At 41.6% G+C, this 17,143-nt stretch overlaps 2 protein-coding genes across 2 annotated transcripts in view; both read left to right on the top strand.

The window, feature by feature from the left end:
- LOC311057165 (lysosome membrane protein 2-like) overlaps positions 1 to 17,143 on the top strand; it is a gene marked incomplete at both ends in the record, with an annotated part of 49,998 nt that overhangs the window by 18,987 nt on the left and 13,868 nt on the right. The window contains 8 exons of the mRNA XM_084074116.1: positions 5,398 to 5,552; positions 6,298 to 6,445; positions 7,593 to 7,775; positions 8,202 to 8,293; positions 9,190 to 9,309; positions 11,340 to 11,536; positions 12,102 to 12,226; positions 12,979 to 13,052. Of these exons, the coding sequence (XP_083930242.1) occupies positions 5,398 to 5,552; positions 6,298 to 6,445; positions 7,593 to 7,775; positions 8,202 to 8,293; positions 9,190 to 9,309; positions 11,340 to 11,536; positions 12,102 to 12,226; positions 12,979 to 13,052 (1,094 nt within the window). The remainder of the gene's footprint in view (positions 1 to 5,397; positions 5,553 to 6,297; positions 6,446 to 7,592; positions 7,776 to 8,201; positions 8,294 to 9,189; positions 9,310 to 11,339; positions 11,537 to 12,101; positions 12,227 to 12,978; positions 13,053 to 17,143) is intronic.
- LOC311056725 (lysosome membrane protein 2-like) overlaps positions 14,520 to 17,143 on the top strand; it is a gene marked incomplete at both ends in the record, with an annotated part of 11,702 nt that continues 9,078 nt past the window's right edge. The window contains 2 exons of the mRNA XM_084073532.1: positions 14,520 to 14,606; positions 14,977 to 15,128. Coding sequence (XP_083929658.1) covers positions 14,520 to 14,606; positions 14,977 to 15,128 — 239 coding nt within the window. The remainder of the gene's footprint in view (positions 14,607 to 14,976; positions 15,129 to 17,143) is intronic.

Raw genomic sequence — 17,143 nt, 5'->3', positions numbered from 1 at the left:
TGGCCTTTCTCTGCCTCTGTCCCAACAGTGCAACAAGATTCATCAAGGAGACCATCATTTTCCCCATCATGTTCGTCAGTGAGGTAGGCAGATATAAAAGACTGAATCGATGTATCAGCCATCAATACAGACTAGTAATGTTTCTGTTGTGCACCGAGATAACATGTATCATTAGGGATGAGAGACGTTTAAACGGTTACCCATTGTAATGACAAATGATGACTAAAATTAAATATAGCTCATATAAATAAGTATGTTGGTGGCTTGTTGTTGGTATCGGCCGAGAACGAGGTTGTCTATATCCTCTTTTCAACGCGCTAGACCACTGGGAGATGTATTGCTGAGGTGGAGCACAACACCTACCATCAGCTCCCAGTACTTACAACAACATATACAACATATAGCCCATCTCTACGTAGCATGTATTTTCAGTTTAGATGAATGTTTTAAGATGAATTATTGAATCAATATTAAGATGACTACATTTCTTTCAACTTAGATCTTTTTAAAAGGTTTAGTTATCACACAGATGAAAGTGGAATGAGTCATTTGTTAGTTACAATGTTGTTGTAGGATGTTCTTCTAAACTATAATTGATTTGTATCCGCCATCATTAATGATATTGGACGGTAATGAAGCACTTAAACCTGACACCAAAATATGCCGAAAATAGACGATTTACAAGCTCACAACGTGCCGCAATGCAACGAGTTGTGGGTGGTAGATCTGCTAATTTTGGTGTGCAAGACTGGTGTACGATACTGTTTGTGTAAAATAGGCCCTGGGCTATTTTTGAGAATTTCTGCCTTTAATGACATGCATTATTATTATTATTATTATTATTATTATTAATCATGTGACAAAAATTACATATTTTCAACTAAAAGAAGTGCCAATGCTTTTTGCAGTCGAGAGTAATGCTGTTGTAATTTTGTTGTTCTTCGACAAAATATAAATTAGCCTTAAAGTAAAATTCCGGACTAGCCTTTTACTTACCTTTATATGATGTTATTATATCATAGGACGAGTGGTACAGTAGAACATTTTCATAACTCCATCCCGAGTCCACCGCAGCTAAAAACGTGAGCGGGTGGTCCGTGCGCTAGATCGTGTATTTTTATCGCTCAAATCATATATTTTTTTGGTGATATCTGACGTTCATATTGACAGAAAACTGTCCACAGTGTTTGTGTTAGATGGGCCCCTCTGGAAGTCTCGCAAGATGAGATTTCACCCGTGATTTCATCCAAGTCCGCTTGTAAACACTACGGCAGCCCATTTGGGACAAAAACACTGTGGTGAGGTTTCTGTCATTATGAACGTCAGATATCACCAAAAAACTGGAGTTTGGATGGAGTTATGAAAATGTTCTACTGTACCACTCGTCCCAGGATATAATAACATCATATAAAGGTAAGAAAACGGCTAGTCCGGAATTCTCCTTTAAGGCAACAGTAGATGGATGTGTCTCCTCTCTCTCTCTCTCTCTCTCTCCCTAGATGTCAACCATCGATGATGAGTCAGCATCCCAGATGAGGACGCAGCTGTTTTCTGAGAGGACGATTACTTTGGATATCGTTGCTGCCGGGCAGAAACCCTCTTTTTTTCAGGTTTCGTCCTGTTTTGCACTGTATAGTCTTTTGCCTTGTCACAAAACACAAAAGAAAATACGGTAACACTTTCTATGAAGGTCGCCTCTATAATGCTTTATAAGCTCATTTATAATGCATTATAATGTGCTTATTAGGCATTATAATGCTTATAAAAACGTTTATAATGTATTATAACTCTAAGTGTTGTAATGTGTCATAATACATTATAACCAACATGTTTAATAAATGGAATAACGTCGTATAAACATCAATATGCTATAACATGACTGTGGCAAATGCATATTATATTTATCTGCGTGACCTATGGATGTTATTGTATCTGATTGATATGTAACATAATTATGCTCGACCTATACATGTTATTATACTGTATTGCATGACTTTTTGGCCTTTAAGTTAAATGATAACATTCTTTAATGGTCATCCGAGCTGATGTTCCTCCCGGGGAAGGGCTGTCCGCACCGAGACATGGCCATCACCATTGATAATGCTGTGGTGATGCCAACTCGGACTGCGAAGAATCTGGGTGTGACCTTGGACGATCAACTGTCGTTCTCGGCAAACATTGCATCGGTGACACGGTCCTGCAGATTCCTCCTCTACAACATCAGGAGGATTCGCCCCTTCCTCACGGAGAAGGCAGCCCAGGTGCTCATCCAGGCTCTTGTCATCTCCCGCCTGGACTACTGCAACTCCCTCCTTGCTGGTGCTCCGGCATCTGCCATCAGACCTCTGGAGCTTGTTCAGAAAGCTGCGGCTCGTCTGGTGTTCAACCGCCCCAAGTTCTCCCACACAACTATCCTTCTCCGTTCTCTACACTGGCTCCCCGTAGCGGCTCGCATTCAGTTTAAAACCCTGGTGCTAGCCTATAGGGCAGTAAAAGGAACAGCTCCTTCTTACCTCCGGGCTATGGTCGATGCTTACACCCCTGCCCGACCACTTCGGTCTGCCACCTCGGGGCGACTGATTGCCTCGTCACTCAAGGGTCCTTCTGGTCGATCGACACAGTCACGACTTTTTTCTGTTCTGGCCCCACAGTGGTGGAATGAACTTCCCACTGATGTCAGGACAGCAGAGTCACTGCCCATCTTTCGCCGCAGGCTGAAAACCCACCTCTTCAGGAAACACTACCCTTCCTCTTTGCCTGGCCTACTTGTTACTAACTAGTTTTATTGTTGTATTGTTTTATTGGATCTTGTTTAGTCGATACACTTATTTGTTTTAGCTCGTCCTCATTTGATTTAGCTATTTTGTCTCATCTGTTTAAGAAAGTAGGTAGCTGATATATTGCATTTTTACCCTAGCGCTAGGTATACTCTTGGTAGCTTGTTTTTGCAGGAAATGCACTTAAGACTTCTGGTGATTAGTAGTTTCGTTCCCTACCTAGGTTGAATGCCCTTATTTTAAGTCGCTTTGGATAAAAGCGCCTGCTAAATGACTGTAATGTAATTAGCACTTGTATCATACAATAATACCCTATAGCACAACTTAGTGACCTTTAAGTGAAGTGGCAACATTCTATGATGGTTATTGTCTCCACCAGAGGTGGAGAGTATGTTTTCGTTCTTGTCCTTCCGTGTGTCCGTCCGTCTCAGCCAAGCTAACATTGGTCAAGCTTCACGTGACACGTGACAATATGTTGTCACCAATGCTTTTGATTGGCTAGCGAGACGCATGACGAAATAAAAACCTATAAATAGGTGTGTCACTTCAAAAAATAATTTCTATTTTTTGAAGTGAGCTTCCATCAGCCAAGCTAACATTGGTCAAGTGACACGTGACAATATGTAATATAAATAGGTAAGACAGGATTAATCAGGAACAGTACTGGTGGAGACCTGTGCTCCGAGGAGCACATTTTCTAGTTAGTAGTTTTATCATACTAAAATACCCTATAGCATGACATTGTGACCTTTAAGTAAAGTGCCAACATTCTTTGATAGTCATTAGCATGTATCAAACTATAATACTCTATAGCTTGACATAGAGACCTATAAATAAAGTGGAAACATTCTTTTTTTATCCCACAATTTTGTAACCCTTATTTTTTCACCCAGTGCCAATGCCTAAGCTGTAATCCTGGATGCTACTCTCCCTCTGACAGCCTGGGGAGAGGCCCAAACTGAGCTCATGCCTGCTTCAATGCATGAGAAGCAGGCCGCTTCTTATCACCTCACAGGGGGGAGATTCCCTGGTTGGACGTAGCGCGTGGAAGGAACACGTTATTCCAATCAGTTCCTTTCCCCTCCATCAGGTGCCCCGGCTGACCAGGGGGAGGCACACGGGGAGTACATGCAAACTCCACACAGAAAGGCCCTTTCGCCAACCACACCTAGGGTATGGGCAATGATGACGCGGAGGAGTCAGTGCCCATACGGCGTCCTCAAACCCAGAACCTTCTACCTGTGAGGCGACAGTGCTACCGACTGCGCCACCACGCCCCCCTCGTGTGGAAACATTCTTTAATGGTATCGTATTATTATACTCTATAGCATGACGTAGAGACCTTTAAGTATTGGCAACATTCTTTAATGGTCATTAGCATTTGTATCATACTATAATACCCTATAGCATTACTTTTTTACCTGTAAAGTGACAACATTCTATAAATATGAACTAATGAGTCCATATCAGTGTGGTTTGAGTGTGTTCATTTCACTAGACGTTATGGAACTGCAACAAGACAGTTAAATGCATAAACAATGAAGTAAGGCACGTTTCTGTCCAGTCTTCATCACATTACATAGCAGGATGTATTGGCTTCCTCTTTGACTGACAGACAAATACTGTAAGTGGATATAAACAGAATAATACATAACAGAAATAACATCACATTTAAACAAACATTTGTTTTACAAAAATATAACATAAATACATGACACCAAATAGTTCTGTTGTTTCCAAAATAGTATTACTATTACAGTGGGGTAGAATGATTTAATTAATCACAACACAGTCACACAGCAGCTTGGGGCCTCTGCAGTCACTACCTCAGTACAAGTTAGCTTAGCTAAGATGCTAAGCTAAGATGCTAAGCTAAGCTGCTCAGCATGGAGGACTACTAATCATAGAATCATAGAATGTTGCCACTTACTTAAAGGTCACTACGTCATGCTATAGGGTGTTTTACTAATGACCTTTAAAGAATTTTGTAATTTTACGTAAAGGCCAAGAAGTCATGCAATACAGTATTATAGTGTGATACAGTGTCTAATAGTGCATGAATGTGTGGCCACTTTACTTAAAGGTCTCGAAGTGATGTTATAGCATATTATTGATGTTTACACATTATTCCATTTAATAAATATGTTGGTTATAATGCGTTATGACACATTACAGCACTTCTCTATTCTCACTTCTCTTATAACTGACTAAGGTATGGTAGTTGTAATGTGCTGTTCCACTGAGCATAATAATGCATTATGACCAGCAGTTCTAATACTTTTAAATTTGGTTATAAGTTGTTATACATGATTATAAACATTTATAACTAGCATTATAATGCCTTATAAGGGCATTAAAATGCATTATAATGAGCTTATAAAGCATTATAGAGGTGACCTTCAAAGAAAGTTTTGACGAAAATACATTTAGAAAACTATGATATAAAAGAATAAATATAAATATGCATTGTGATCTTGCAGAAATGCTATTCACCACTCAGCATCTTAGGACGATCTTAGGGCTTAAGTGGTTACATCTTTTATATTCCCTGAAGATTTTCAGGACATATCATCTCACCGTGTTGTGTTTCTCTGAACATTGTTTTTGATCTTTCTCACAGGAATTAACTCTGACAGAGAAGAGCAAAGCGTTTGAGGCATGGAAGAAGCCACCTCCTGTTTACCTGGAGTATTACTTCTTCAACGTGACCAATCCCCAGGTGTTCTTAGCTGGTGGGAAGGCGGCTGTCAAACAGATCGGGCCTTACACTTACAGGTAGAGATGTTCCGAAATATATATATTTTTTTTGTAAAATAATAATGTAAATAGTACAGTAAGAGTATAAAACAGTATTGCCAACATGAACTGAAGTATTCAAAATACAAAATAATTGTTTACTGTAAATGACAGTAATATCATCATGTGATAAATGACATGGTGTCAGAATGGTATAGATTGACATACTCGCCGATACAGATGCAGTATCGGCAGCTTTTCCGACACTGGTCTCAGTGTCGGAGCAATTAGTTACGCTTAGCCGCACTGTGCTCACAGCGCCCCAGGCCTCCGGCTCTGTTTTGATTGATTGATCGATTGATCGATTGATCGATGGAATACTTTATTAGCAAGTAGTACAGTCAAAGGTTATGCTAAAAGGATCACACAAAAAGCCCCAAGGGCTTGTTTCCATTGTGGTCCATTGTACTCACTGCATCATACATATCTCTGCAACATTAAATACAATGCAAATACAATACATAGCATATTGGAAAAAAACTCAGTAGAATCATATGTTATATTTACAGAGAAAGGTTGTGTGGTAGGATAAGAGGATTCTACTATCAAGGTTCAAGGAGTTAAACTATGTTCACTTGTATTATGAGGATATTTTATGTTAGTTTTGAGTTTGGGGATATGTAGTCGATAACTTTTATTTGTGGCCGTGGTTCTTTTGAAATGACATGTTGCACATTATTCCACAAACCTGAACTACCCTCCATTCCTTGCTGCACCACCTCAGGGAATACACGCAGAGGGAGAACGTGAGATTCCTGGAGAACGGCAAAAAGGTTTCCGCCCTGAACCACAAAAGGTTTGTCTTTGTCCCTGAGAAGTCATGCGGCGACCCCGAGGTTGACGTCATCACCACCGTCAACATTCCCGTCCTGGTAAGACGTTTGTTAATGCAGTGTATTCAAAGTGCATGTTTCTGTGAGCTCCCACTTGATTTTGGGGGGGGGGGGGTCCCATGATGACAATTTAAGGACTTTTAAGACCTTTTTAATAAGTTGTTCGACGTACGTTCGAAAATAGCCGATTACAAGCTTGTAGATCTACTCCTTACCGGCCTCCCGGCATGTGCACTTAAGCCTCTCCAAATGATCCAGAATGCAGCAGCACGCTTGGTCTTCAACCAGCCAAAATGTTCACATGTCACCCCCCTTCTCCGCTCCCTCCATTGGCTCCCAGTTACTGCCCGCACAGAGTACAAAACACTGACGTTGGCCTAAAACCAAAGGTATGGTACCCCAGTATCTTCAAAGCCTGATCCAACCCTACAACCCCTCCCGCTCTCTCAGATCAGCTAACACAGGGAAGCTGTCAGAACCTTCGCTAAAACATCCGGGACAACGCTCCACACGTCCCAGACTCTTCTCCCTTCTGGCTCCCAAACTATGGAATGAACTCCCCATTGCAATTAGAACTGCAGACTCACTCCCAATCTTCTGAGGTAATCTGAAGACTCAGCCTTGACGACGATGGGGGGTCCCCAGTTCAAATATGATTATTTTGGGGGGTCACAACCTGAAAAGGTGGTGTGTTCGACTAATGTCAGTGATCCTTCATGGACGATCAGACAGTTATTCTTACAGAACCACCAAACCATCCTCATCCGGGATTTGAATATCCGGATCCGGATCTGCCGATCCAGTCCGTGTTTTCTTCCTAATACAAATAGTAAAATCAACAGGAATTTACCTTTTTTTCTTTTTTAAACAAACAGTACTGGTTTTTGTGATGTTCTATATTGTCTGAATTGACTTTGTTTAATTTGTTTACGTGCTAAAAGAGTGACTTTGAGAGCTGTTTCACCTTACAATGTAAGTCATTGAGGAGCATATTTTGAATTATCAATTTCTACACTTGTGTATCTCTGCACTATTATCTGTATCTGTGTTTCATGCCTACTGCTGCTATGACACCTGCATTTCCCTCAAGACCAATAAAGGTTTATTCTGTCACCGTAAGGCATACTACCTAATCTTTTTCTTTGTTTCTCTCCCTTCTGTCTCTTCTCCCCCTCCGCTCCCCCAGTCTGTGATGAGCACCGTCCCGGTCTGCACACGATCCGCCATATCTTGGTTTTATGAAAGACCTATTGACATCTTCATGACACGCACTGTCCACGAGGTGCTGTGGGGCTACGAGGACCCTCTGCTGTCTACAATCCACAAAAAGAAGCCGGAGGTGGATGAACATTTTGGCCTCATGTGGAAGGTGAGGACCAGTATTTAGGGAGATGTGAAGGTAGTACACTGTAAAATCCAGGACTGTAAATGTTATTTCTGAATGTTGACACTCAAGAGTTAAAGTGATCTCCGGATCTTAACTGTGTACAATCGTAGAGCTCTGAACTTTCCTGAATATCTCTATAGAGAAAATAAACCGCCATTGCATACACTGTTTTATTGTTGTTGTTGTTGTTGTTGTTGTTGTTGTTGTTGTTGTTGTTGTTGTTTGCTTTGTACGATCACAGATCTGTCCCACAAAACAGCATCACAACACCCCCAATTGGCATTGTCAAAAGTTCAAAACCTCACTGATTGATCAGCTTCAGTAGCTCTAGCTGACCACCATGTCCTTGTTTTAGGGGTCAGTCAGTGCTACAGCAGTCACACTGAACCTGGTGTCTCTATTCCATAGAAAAATGAAACTCACAAAGGAGAGTTTGTCTTTCACACTGGGGAGCAAAACTACATGGATCATGGCAAGATTGACACATGGAATGGCCTGAGGTAGAGACACCTGTCTCCCTGCTTTTTTGTTTACTTATTTATCCTTGCCAAAGTCTGTCTGTCTGTCTGTCTGTCTGTCCGTCCGTCCGTCCGTCCGTCCGTCCATCTGTGAACAGCTAATCTCGGGCACCGCTGGACCAATCGGCGTGAAAGTTTGCACGCACACTCCCAGGAGGCCAAGAAATCTCCACCTCCACCATTTTTATTTTTATTTTTTCAAATCAGTCTGTTATAGCGCCACCAAGAGGCAGAGTTTTGCTCCTAAAGTTTTTTTCCAACCCTCATGCAATTCGGTATGCATTATCTCTGTAGTCATGTGATCAAGTCATATCTGTCAAATTTCCCATATTCCATTCCGATTGCATACAATTGGCTTCCAAAGTTGTGCACAACATGCCACAAATCATGAACACAGTGTCAGATTGCTGGGAAACTTTGCATTCCCACTAGGCCAGGGAAGATTTTTGTTTTTGTTTTAATCAGCCTCATGATAGTGCTATAACAGGGCCAGACAATTCGTGTTTTCAAGAAATGATGTGTAAATCAAGCCTTATGGCTTAATGGTCATTCACACCAAGCACTATAAACACAGTTAAAAATCTTTCAAAATCAAGTGGATGGCGGCAGAGATTTTGATTTGATTTTATTTTGGTAAAATATATACGAGTAAACACAATATAATTTAAACCCCGGATATACACATAACAGCTTGATAAAATCGTTACAGTGCCTGCTTGGTGTAAATGGCTCTTTGGTGACTTGCGTCAGTGTGTGCACCCACCAAACTATCTTAGCATGCTACCTGGCTATTGTATGGAATGTGAGTGGTGATATGGTTATCCACCATTACTGTTACACCAAGCCTTTGATTTGGCTTGTTTTACACCTGTCAACAGGGAGATGACGTGGTGGTCGTCCAATCAGAGTAACGTGATCAACGGCACTGACGGCACCGTCTTCCACCCGTTGCTTTCCAGGAGGGAGCTGCTCTACATCTTCTCCCCTGACCTCTGCAGGTACTGTAGGTGCACACCTCTTCTGATCCTGACCTTCCTCTCTGCACTTATTGTAAGTCACTTTGGATTAAAGCGTCTGCTAAATGACTGTAATAATGTACTACTCCTTCCGCCCAGCACTCCCTGCTGACAGGTGCCGCCCTAGCCCGTAGGAGTACATGCAGTAACGTCTTCAGCCCTTTAAGCTTTGGCTATTTTCAAAAGATTTTAATAGATTTGATACATTTTACCTTGTGAAACGGGACATGCTGCATAAAGAGTACTTTTACTTTTGGTACTTTAAGTACATTTTGACACCAATACTTTTGTACTTTTACTCAAGTACATTTTTAATTCCAGACTTTCACTTGTAACAAAGTATTTCTACATTGCGGCATTGATACTTTTACTTAAGTAAAACATGTGTGTGTGCGTGCTGCAAAAAAACCTTAACAATTTTGCACGCTCACAACGCACAGCCCAGCCCCCTCTGATATAAATGACTTCCCTTTTTGAAATTCTTTTGAAATAATAATAATGAAAAACTAAATTTAGGAAACGAAAAAAAAAGGAAGGGATATTTACTCACGGCCCATAAAAATAGGCCAGCGACCCAAAAATGGCTCCCGACCCACTGTTTAATGAAATAAATGATGCTTAGCCTGCAAGCTGGTTCAGGCAGACACACTCGAGAGGTTTACACGAATGTGCAGCACTATGTGGGCGATGTACTGTATGTGACGTGCCAAGCAGCTGACCAAATTGGTGGTCTACTACTTAAGCTCACCTGATTCATGGCACTTCCTCTTGCTGTCACTGATGTTGTATGTGCTTTGTTTGCTCCCACCACCAACCCAGCACCACCAGTAGGCTCTGCTTTACCAAAGGGTTCTGTTTTCCCCTGGGGGGTTTGTTATTGATGTATATCTCCATGCTCTTAAATGGTTGTCTGCTAATGTGCTGAGCAGAATCAGAATCAGCTTTATTGTCACATCACAGGTTTACAGAAATAGAAAAGGTGGGTGAAATGTGTTTCCGTGCATAGTTCCCATCGTATTGTAATTTCAATATGTAACAGGGTGGAAATAATTAATATAGCCAACTACGCCACCTAGGGAATTGCGCCCTAGGAATTAGTTTTAGTAATCTTAATGAAGTAAACCACTGAAGACATAAGTGACTCCTCACACAGTTCGTGTACAATAACTGATAAAGGCAGAAACATGTATTTAGCAACGGTATAAAAAGCTTTATTTTTAATTAGCAGATTATTTCATTCAGTGGGTCTCAACATCATTATCATTAATAATAAAAGCAGTATGCATCCAAGGGAATAAGAGTAAAATGACTAATCTGTTAACAATACAATATGCGGTGCATACAGTATATGGGCCAATGCTGGGGGAAGGGGGAAGATGGGCAGGCTGACCAGCCCAGGGTAGTGGCACCCCAATAAATCACAGTAAACCAAACAAAATAAACTGAATCAATAATATCAAACACAACAGAAAAGGGGGGTTACCACAGCCACTGGGCGGCCGTCACCTGGTCCCAACGTGGATCCACAAAATGACCCACTTTTCCAATTGACAGTTAGCAGAGGTAACGGAAGTGTCAGGTATAGGCCTATGTGCGCGGTTATACAAAACAAATAACTAAATAAACAAAATAAACCCAAAACGATGAATCACAAATAATAAGGAAATGAATAAACAAATACTCAGGCTGTTAAGCCAGAGTTTGGTGGAACGAGGCGACAATGAATGGACCAGAGAAAACACACAGAGATCTTACGTTTGCCAGCAGGATTGAAGGCAGTGGGGGTTTATTTACACCTTCACTCCATCTTACGACAAGGCCAGCTCTGGTTCCACGGCAACCGGGCCGCGATCTTCGTTTCCGTCATTTCCACTCTATTGTCCCGGCAAAGACAATGGGGGTTTCTCCCACTACCCAGCCGCGTGGAGATTTTTTTCGGCAATAAAGTCCAGAATTCGGTGTGCGATCGTATAGCCTAACGTAGAGCCACTAATACTCCTGTTCCTCCTCAGGTCCGTCCATCTGGGCTATATGAAAGATGTGGAGGTGAAAGGCATCCAGGCTTACCGCTTTGCCCCCTCGGTGGACGTGCTGCAGAGCCCCACAGAAAACCCCGCCAACAAGGGCTTCTGTGTACCAGGCCGTGACTGCCTGGGCACGGGCCTGCTCGATGTCGGCGTTTGCAGAGAATTCGTTGGACCGTATGGAAGTAACAGATACACTCAGGCTATTCAATATTAAGTCACAACGTATAAACATTTTTGCCGTCTTTATATTTGCATAATGAGGGTTTTTATATTGTAGTCCTGAACTGACGTTATCATGCTTATGCATATCATCTCACTCTGAGACATTCAAAAACAATCACAAAGCAATAACGTCAAACTGACCAGGTTTAGGATACTGATACTCTCATCATATGGAATGTATTGTTTTTTTTTTATGGGCGAACGTCCCAAAACATAAGTACACTATTAAGCTGCACCTCGTTGAGAATAGCTCAATGAAGAGCAGCTCTCTCTCTCAAATCATGATCGTTGAATGCAGGACAATGTTCTTTTCATGTGCGTTGCAGGACAAATGTTTATTTTCGGGAGCTATCAGTTGTCCTATATCAAGCAGAGTTGTATATCTCTACGTGATCCACTGTACAGTATAATGGACAGGTCATTGTGTTTTTATCTTGTCTGCTTTTTTTGTGTCCCGACTTCATCCGGAACAGGATTTGATGTTTACCCTTTTTCTTTTTAATCACATCGCCTTGTTTCTACCAGGTCATCGTTCGCCTACGGTGATGTCTCTCCCCCACTTCTATCAGGCAGACCCCAAATACATCAACGCCATTGAAGGGCTGAACCCCAGCAAGGAGGAACATGAGTCATACCTCGACATCCAGCCGGTACTTTGTATCTTTTAGACTCAAGTATTCATGACCCCACACGATTAGGTCTATAGTGGAATAGGACTTGAACCTCAAATTCTGTGACTTCTCTAAACCAGTGGTCCTCAAAGTGTCGTCTGGGGGCCCACAGGGGTCTTTGAGGGATTCCAGGGGGTCCCCAGTATAATGAATATAGCATAAAAATAAGTTTAACCACTTTAACCCTATTTTATACTTTGGCTTAAAAATAAAGAATGTAAACAACAAATATATATTATACAAGGTTATGTGGTTATTATGGTTTCTATGTCAGGGTGATTGCTACATCCACTTGTCTTTGTTGATTTCCGTGGCAAACCACTTACTATACTCCATACTCCATTGTACGTCAAAATAGCCAATGTACAACTGCAACAGATTATGAGCTCTATATAAATCAGCTATTTGCATTGAATCGTCACCTATTTTTTTAGAATGTTCATCACATGCCCAGAATAGGAACGCTAGGGTTTACATGGTTAAAGTGTAAAGGATTGGCCCGGACCGCTGGTGCAGTGGTCCAGGAACCTAGGCTCCAATGTAGCCTGACAGATCGTCGCGGGTTTGAGTCCCGATCCCGACGGCCTTTGCTAAGTGTCACTTCCCATCTCTCTGCCCATTTCCTGTCTACCTAATGTACTATCAATAAAGGCATAAAAAAAGCCCAAAAATAAAAAAGGGAGGGGGGAGTTTAAAGGATTTAAATGAATGCTCTTTGGGTGTGTCTCCAGACCACAGGGGTTCCCATCCGTACCCGTAAGAGAACTCAGCTCAATGTCATCCTGAACGAATTGCCAGGCTTTGAGTAAGTTCAACTTTGACAAACATCACTGTCGCTGCACGCGCTCCCAGTTGCAGCCTCACGTTGAGCCTCTTGCAATCCTCACTGACCTTTGACCTTTCTCTGCCTCAACAGTCAAACAAGAAACTTCAGTGAGACCATTTTCCCCATCATGTTCACCAGTGAGGTAGGCAGATATTCCCTGAAAAAGACTAAAAGTAGGACAGCATCTATGTATCAGCCATCAATACAGACTAGTAATGTTTTTGTTGTGCACCGAGACTGTAGCATTAGGGATGAGACGTTTAAACGGTTACCCATTTTAATGAAAAATGTATTGCTAGAATTGAATATAGCTCATATAAATAAGTACGTAGGTGGCTTGTTGTTGGTATCGGCTCGGCCGAGAACAAGGGTGTCTATATCCTCTTTTCATTGCGCTAGACCACTGGGAGATGGATTTCTGAGGTGGAGCCATAGAGATATAATATAACTAGAGGGCGGATTGCCCCGCCCCCAGCTATCATTTCAATGAATGTGCTCAGTGGCGTTTTGAAGCACCCGGAAGTAAGCATAGTATTAGGAACCAATATGGAACCAATATGAACCAATGGAATGGATCCATTGGTCGTGACGCGTCGTGAGCATGCGCACAAAACGGGAGACGCATGCGCAGTAGCATTTAAGTGCATTCTCAGATTTGACCACCAGGCTTTGCCGCTTCAATGTTCCACCGTAGTTCTGGGGGCTTGGGTGGAGCACAACACCTACCATCAGCTCCCAGTACTTACAACAACACATGGGCTATTTTTGAGAATTTCTGCCTTTAATGCCCAAATAGCCCAAAATAGGGAGGCCAGGGTTAATGTAGTTAATGCTTTGTCAATCATGTGACAAAAATGACATATTTTCAACTGAAAGAAGTTTGAGTCGAGAGTAATTTTGTTGTTCTTCGACAAAATATTAATTAACCTTGAAGTAAAACTCCGGACTAGCCTTTTTCTTACCTTTATATGATGTTATTATATCCTTGGATGGGTACAGTAGAACCTTTTCATAACTCCATCCCGAGTCCACCGCAGCTAAAAATGGTGAGCTGGTGGTCCGTGCGCTAAATCGCGTATTTTTATCACTCAAATCATATATTTTTGGTGATATCTGACGTTCATATTGACAGAAAACTCTCCACAGTGTTTGTGTTAGATGGGCCCCTCTGGAAGTCTCGCAAGATGAGATTTCAACGTGATTTCATCCAAGTTCGCTTGTAAACACTACGGTGGCCCATTTTGGACAAAAACACTGTCGTGAGGTTTCTGTCATTATGAACGTCAGATATCACCAAAAAACTGGAGTTTGGATGGAGTTATGAAAATGTTCTACTGTACCACTCGTCCTATGATATAATAACATCATATAAAGGTAAGAAAAAGGCTAGTCCGGAATTCTCCTTTAAGGCAACAGTAGATGGATATGTCTCCTCTCTCTCCCTAGATGTCAACCATCGATGATGAGTCAGCATCCCAGATGAAGACGCAGCTGGTAGGGGCAGAGAAGGAGACAAAAGATGGACGCCATAATGTAACATTGGATAACTAATATAAATACTATAAGGGGCCATGTCCACAGAAAGTGTTTCTGAGTAGACGATTACTTTGGATATCGTTGCTGCCGGGCAGAAACCCTCTTTTGTTCAGGTGTCGTCCTGTTTTGCTCTGTATTGTCTTTTGTCTTTTTTGTCACAAAACACAAAAGAAAATACATTAAAAAAAGAATAAATATGCATATGCATTGTGAACTTGCAGCTATTTTCGCCGCTCTACATCTTAGGACGACCAAATAGAAAATAGGGTTTAAGTGTTTATATATTTTATATTCCTTAGAGATTTTCAGGACATCTCATCTCATCACGTTGTGTTTCTCTGAACATTGTTTTTGATCTTTCTCACAGGAAGTAATTCTGAAGGAGAGCAAAGTGTTTGAGGCATGGAAGAAGCCACCTCCTGTTTACCTGGAGTATTACTTCTTCAACGTGACCAATACCCAGGTGTTCGTAGCTGGTGGGAAGGCGGCTGTCAAACAGATCGGACCCTACACTTACAGGTAGAGATGTTCCGTAATCATTTTTAGTAAAATAATAATGTAAATGGTACAGTAAGAGTATAAAACAGTAGTGCCAACATCAACTGAAGCATTCAAAATACAAAATAATTGTTTACTGTAAATGACATATCATCATGTGATAAATGACATGGTGTCAGAATGGTATAGCTTGACATACTTGCTGATACAGATACCAACATTTTAGGCAGTATCGGCAGCTTTTCCGATACTGGTCTCAGTATCGGAGTCATTGTCTCCGCCAGGCCGAAAGGCATGGCGAGAGAGTATGTTTTGCCTCCTGTCCGTCCGTCCGTCCTTCCGTGTGTCCGTCCGTCCGTCCGTCCTTCTGTCTGTTAACAGCTAATCTCCGCCACCGTTGGCCCGGTCGCTGTGAAACTGCACACACACACTCCCTGGATGCCACAGCAGAACCTCTGCCCCACATTTTTCAGAACAGCCTGTCATAGCCCCACCATGAGGCTGACTTTTGCAAAACACATTTTTTGATATTACTCCTACAGATTTTCTTCAAAAAACACGCAAATCGGTACACAGTATCTCTATAGTCATGTGATCAACACAGATCTGTCCGACTTTCCATATTCCATCCTGATTGGCTAAGATTGGCTTCCAAAGTTTGCAGGATTGGTTCATTTTTAACAAAATGCCTCAAATCATGAACGCAGCATGCACTTTCCGTGCAATTTTCCACGTACATTCCCACTTGGCCCAGGAAGAAATGTCACTTGAAAACTTTCAAATCAGCCTCATGGTGGCGCTATAACAGGCCGATTCACGTTTTTAGCTATAACTGCACCGAACTCCTTAGAGGTCAAGGAAAAACCTTTGCCCTGCATTTTTCACATATGCCTTTTAGAGCGCCACCAGGAGGCTGAGTTTTGTAAAACACATTTTTTGCTCTTACTCCTTCAGATTCTGTTCAAAAATCACACTAATCGGTACACAGTATCTCTATAGTCATGTGATCAAGATGGATGTGTGCGATATTTCATATTCTATCCTACTTGGCTAACATTGGCTTCTAAAGTTTGCAGGATAGTCCGTTTTGAACAAATGTCCTCAAATCATGAACGCAGTGTGCGATTTCCGTGAAATTTTGCACACACATTCCCACTAGGCCGAGGAAGAAATGCCACCCTTTTCACATTGGCCTGTTATAGCGCCACCAGCTGGTCTAATTTAGCAAACCACATTTTTGGAACAAAATGCCTCAAATCATGAATGCAGTGTCCGATTGCCATGCAAGGCCTAAGAAGAAATGGCACCCATTTCACATTGGCCTATTATAGCGCCACCAGGAGGCCATGATAACCTACCTGACCTGGCGGAGACCTTTTCTAGTTCTACTTAGTTACTCTTAGCCGCACTTTGCTCACAGCGCTCCAGGCCTCCGGCTGTGTTTTGATTGATTGATTGATTGATTGATTGATTGATTGATTGATTGATTGATTGATTGATTGATTGATTGATTGATTGAATACTTTATTAGCAGGTAGTACAGTCAAAGGTTATGCTAAAAGGATAACGCAAAAAGACCCAAGGGCTTGTTTCCATTGTGGTCCATTGTACTCAATGCATCATGCATATAATACGTAGAATACAATGCAAATACAATACATAACTTGTGGCCGTGGTTATTTTGGAAGACTAAGGCCAAAGCTGAAGTTTGTACATTGTTCTGTGATATGTGATCTGGGATCACCATGGGTTGTTCTGTGTGTGTGAAAAGAAAACATAAAGACATGTTGCACATTATTCCTCAAACAGTGGTAAGTAACTATTGTACTAGTACACTTACTTACTCCACTACATCTCAGAGGCAAATATTGTACTTTTACTCCACTACAATTGTTTGAAAACTTTAGTTACTAGTTACTTTATAGATTTTGAGTAGTATTACAAAACATACATTAACCACTTCAGCCCTATACACATTTCGGCCATTTGAAAATAGAGCTTTTACACTTGAAAACTTGAAATGGGACGTTCTGCAC

This window comes from Gymnoscopelus microlampas, assembly GCF_963454915.1.
Source record: "Gymnoscopelus microlampas genome assembly, chromosome: 12".
In the NCBI taxonomy this organism is placed as follows: domain Eukaryota; kingdom Metazoa; phylum Chordata; class Actinopteri; order Myctophiformes; family Myctophidae; genus Gymnoscopelus; species Gymnoscopelus microlampas.
This window is presented reverse-complemented; position numbering and strand designations above follow the sequence as displayed.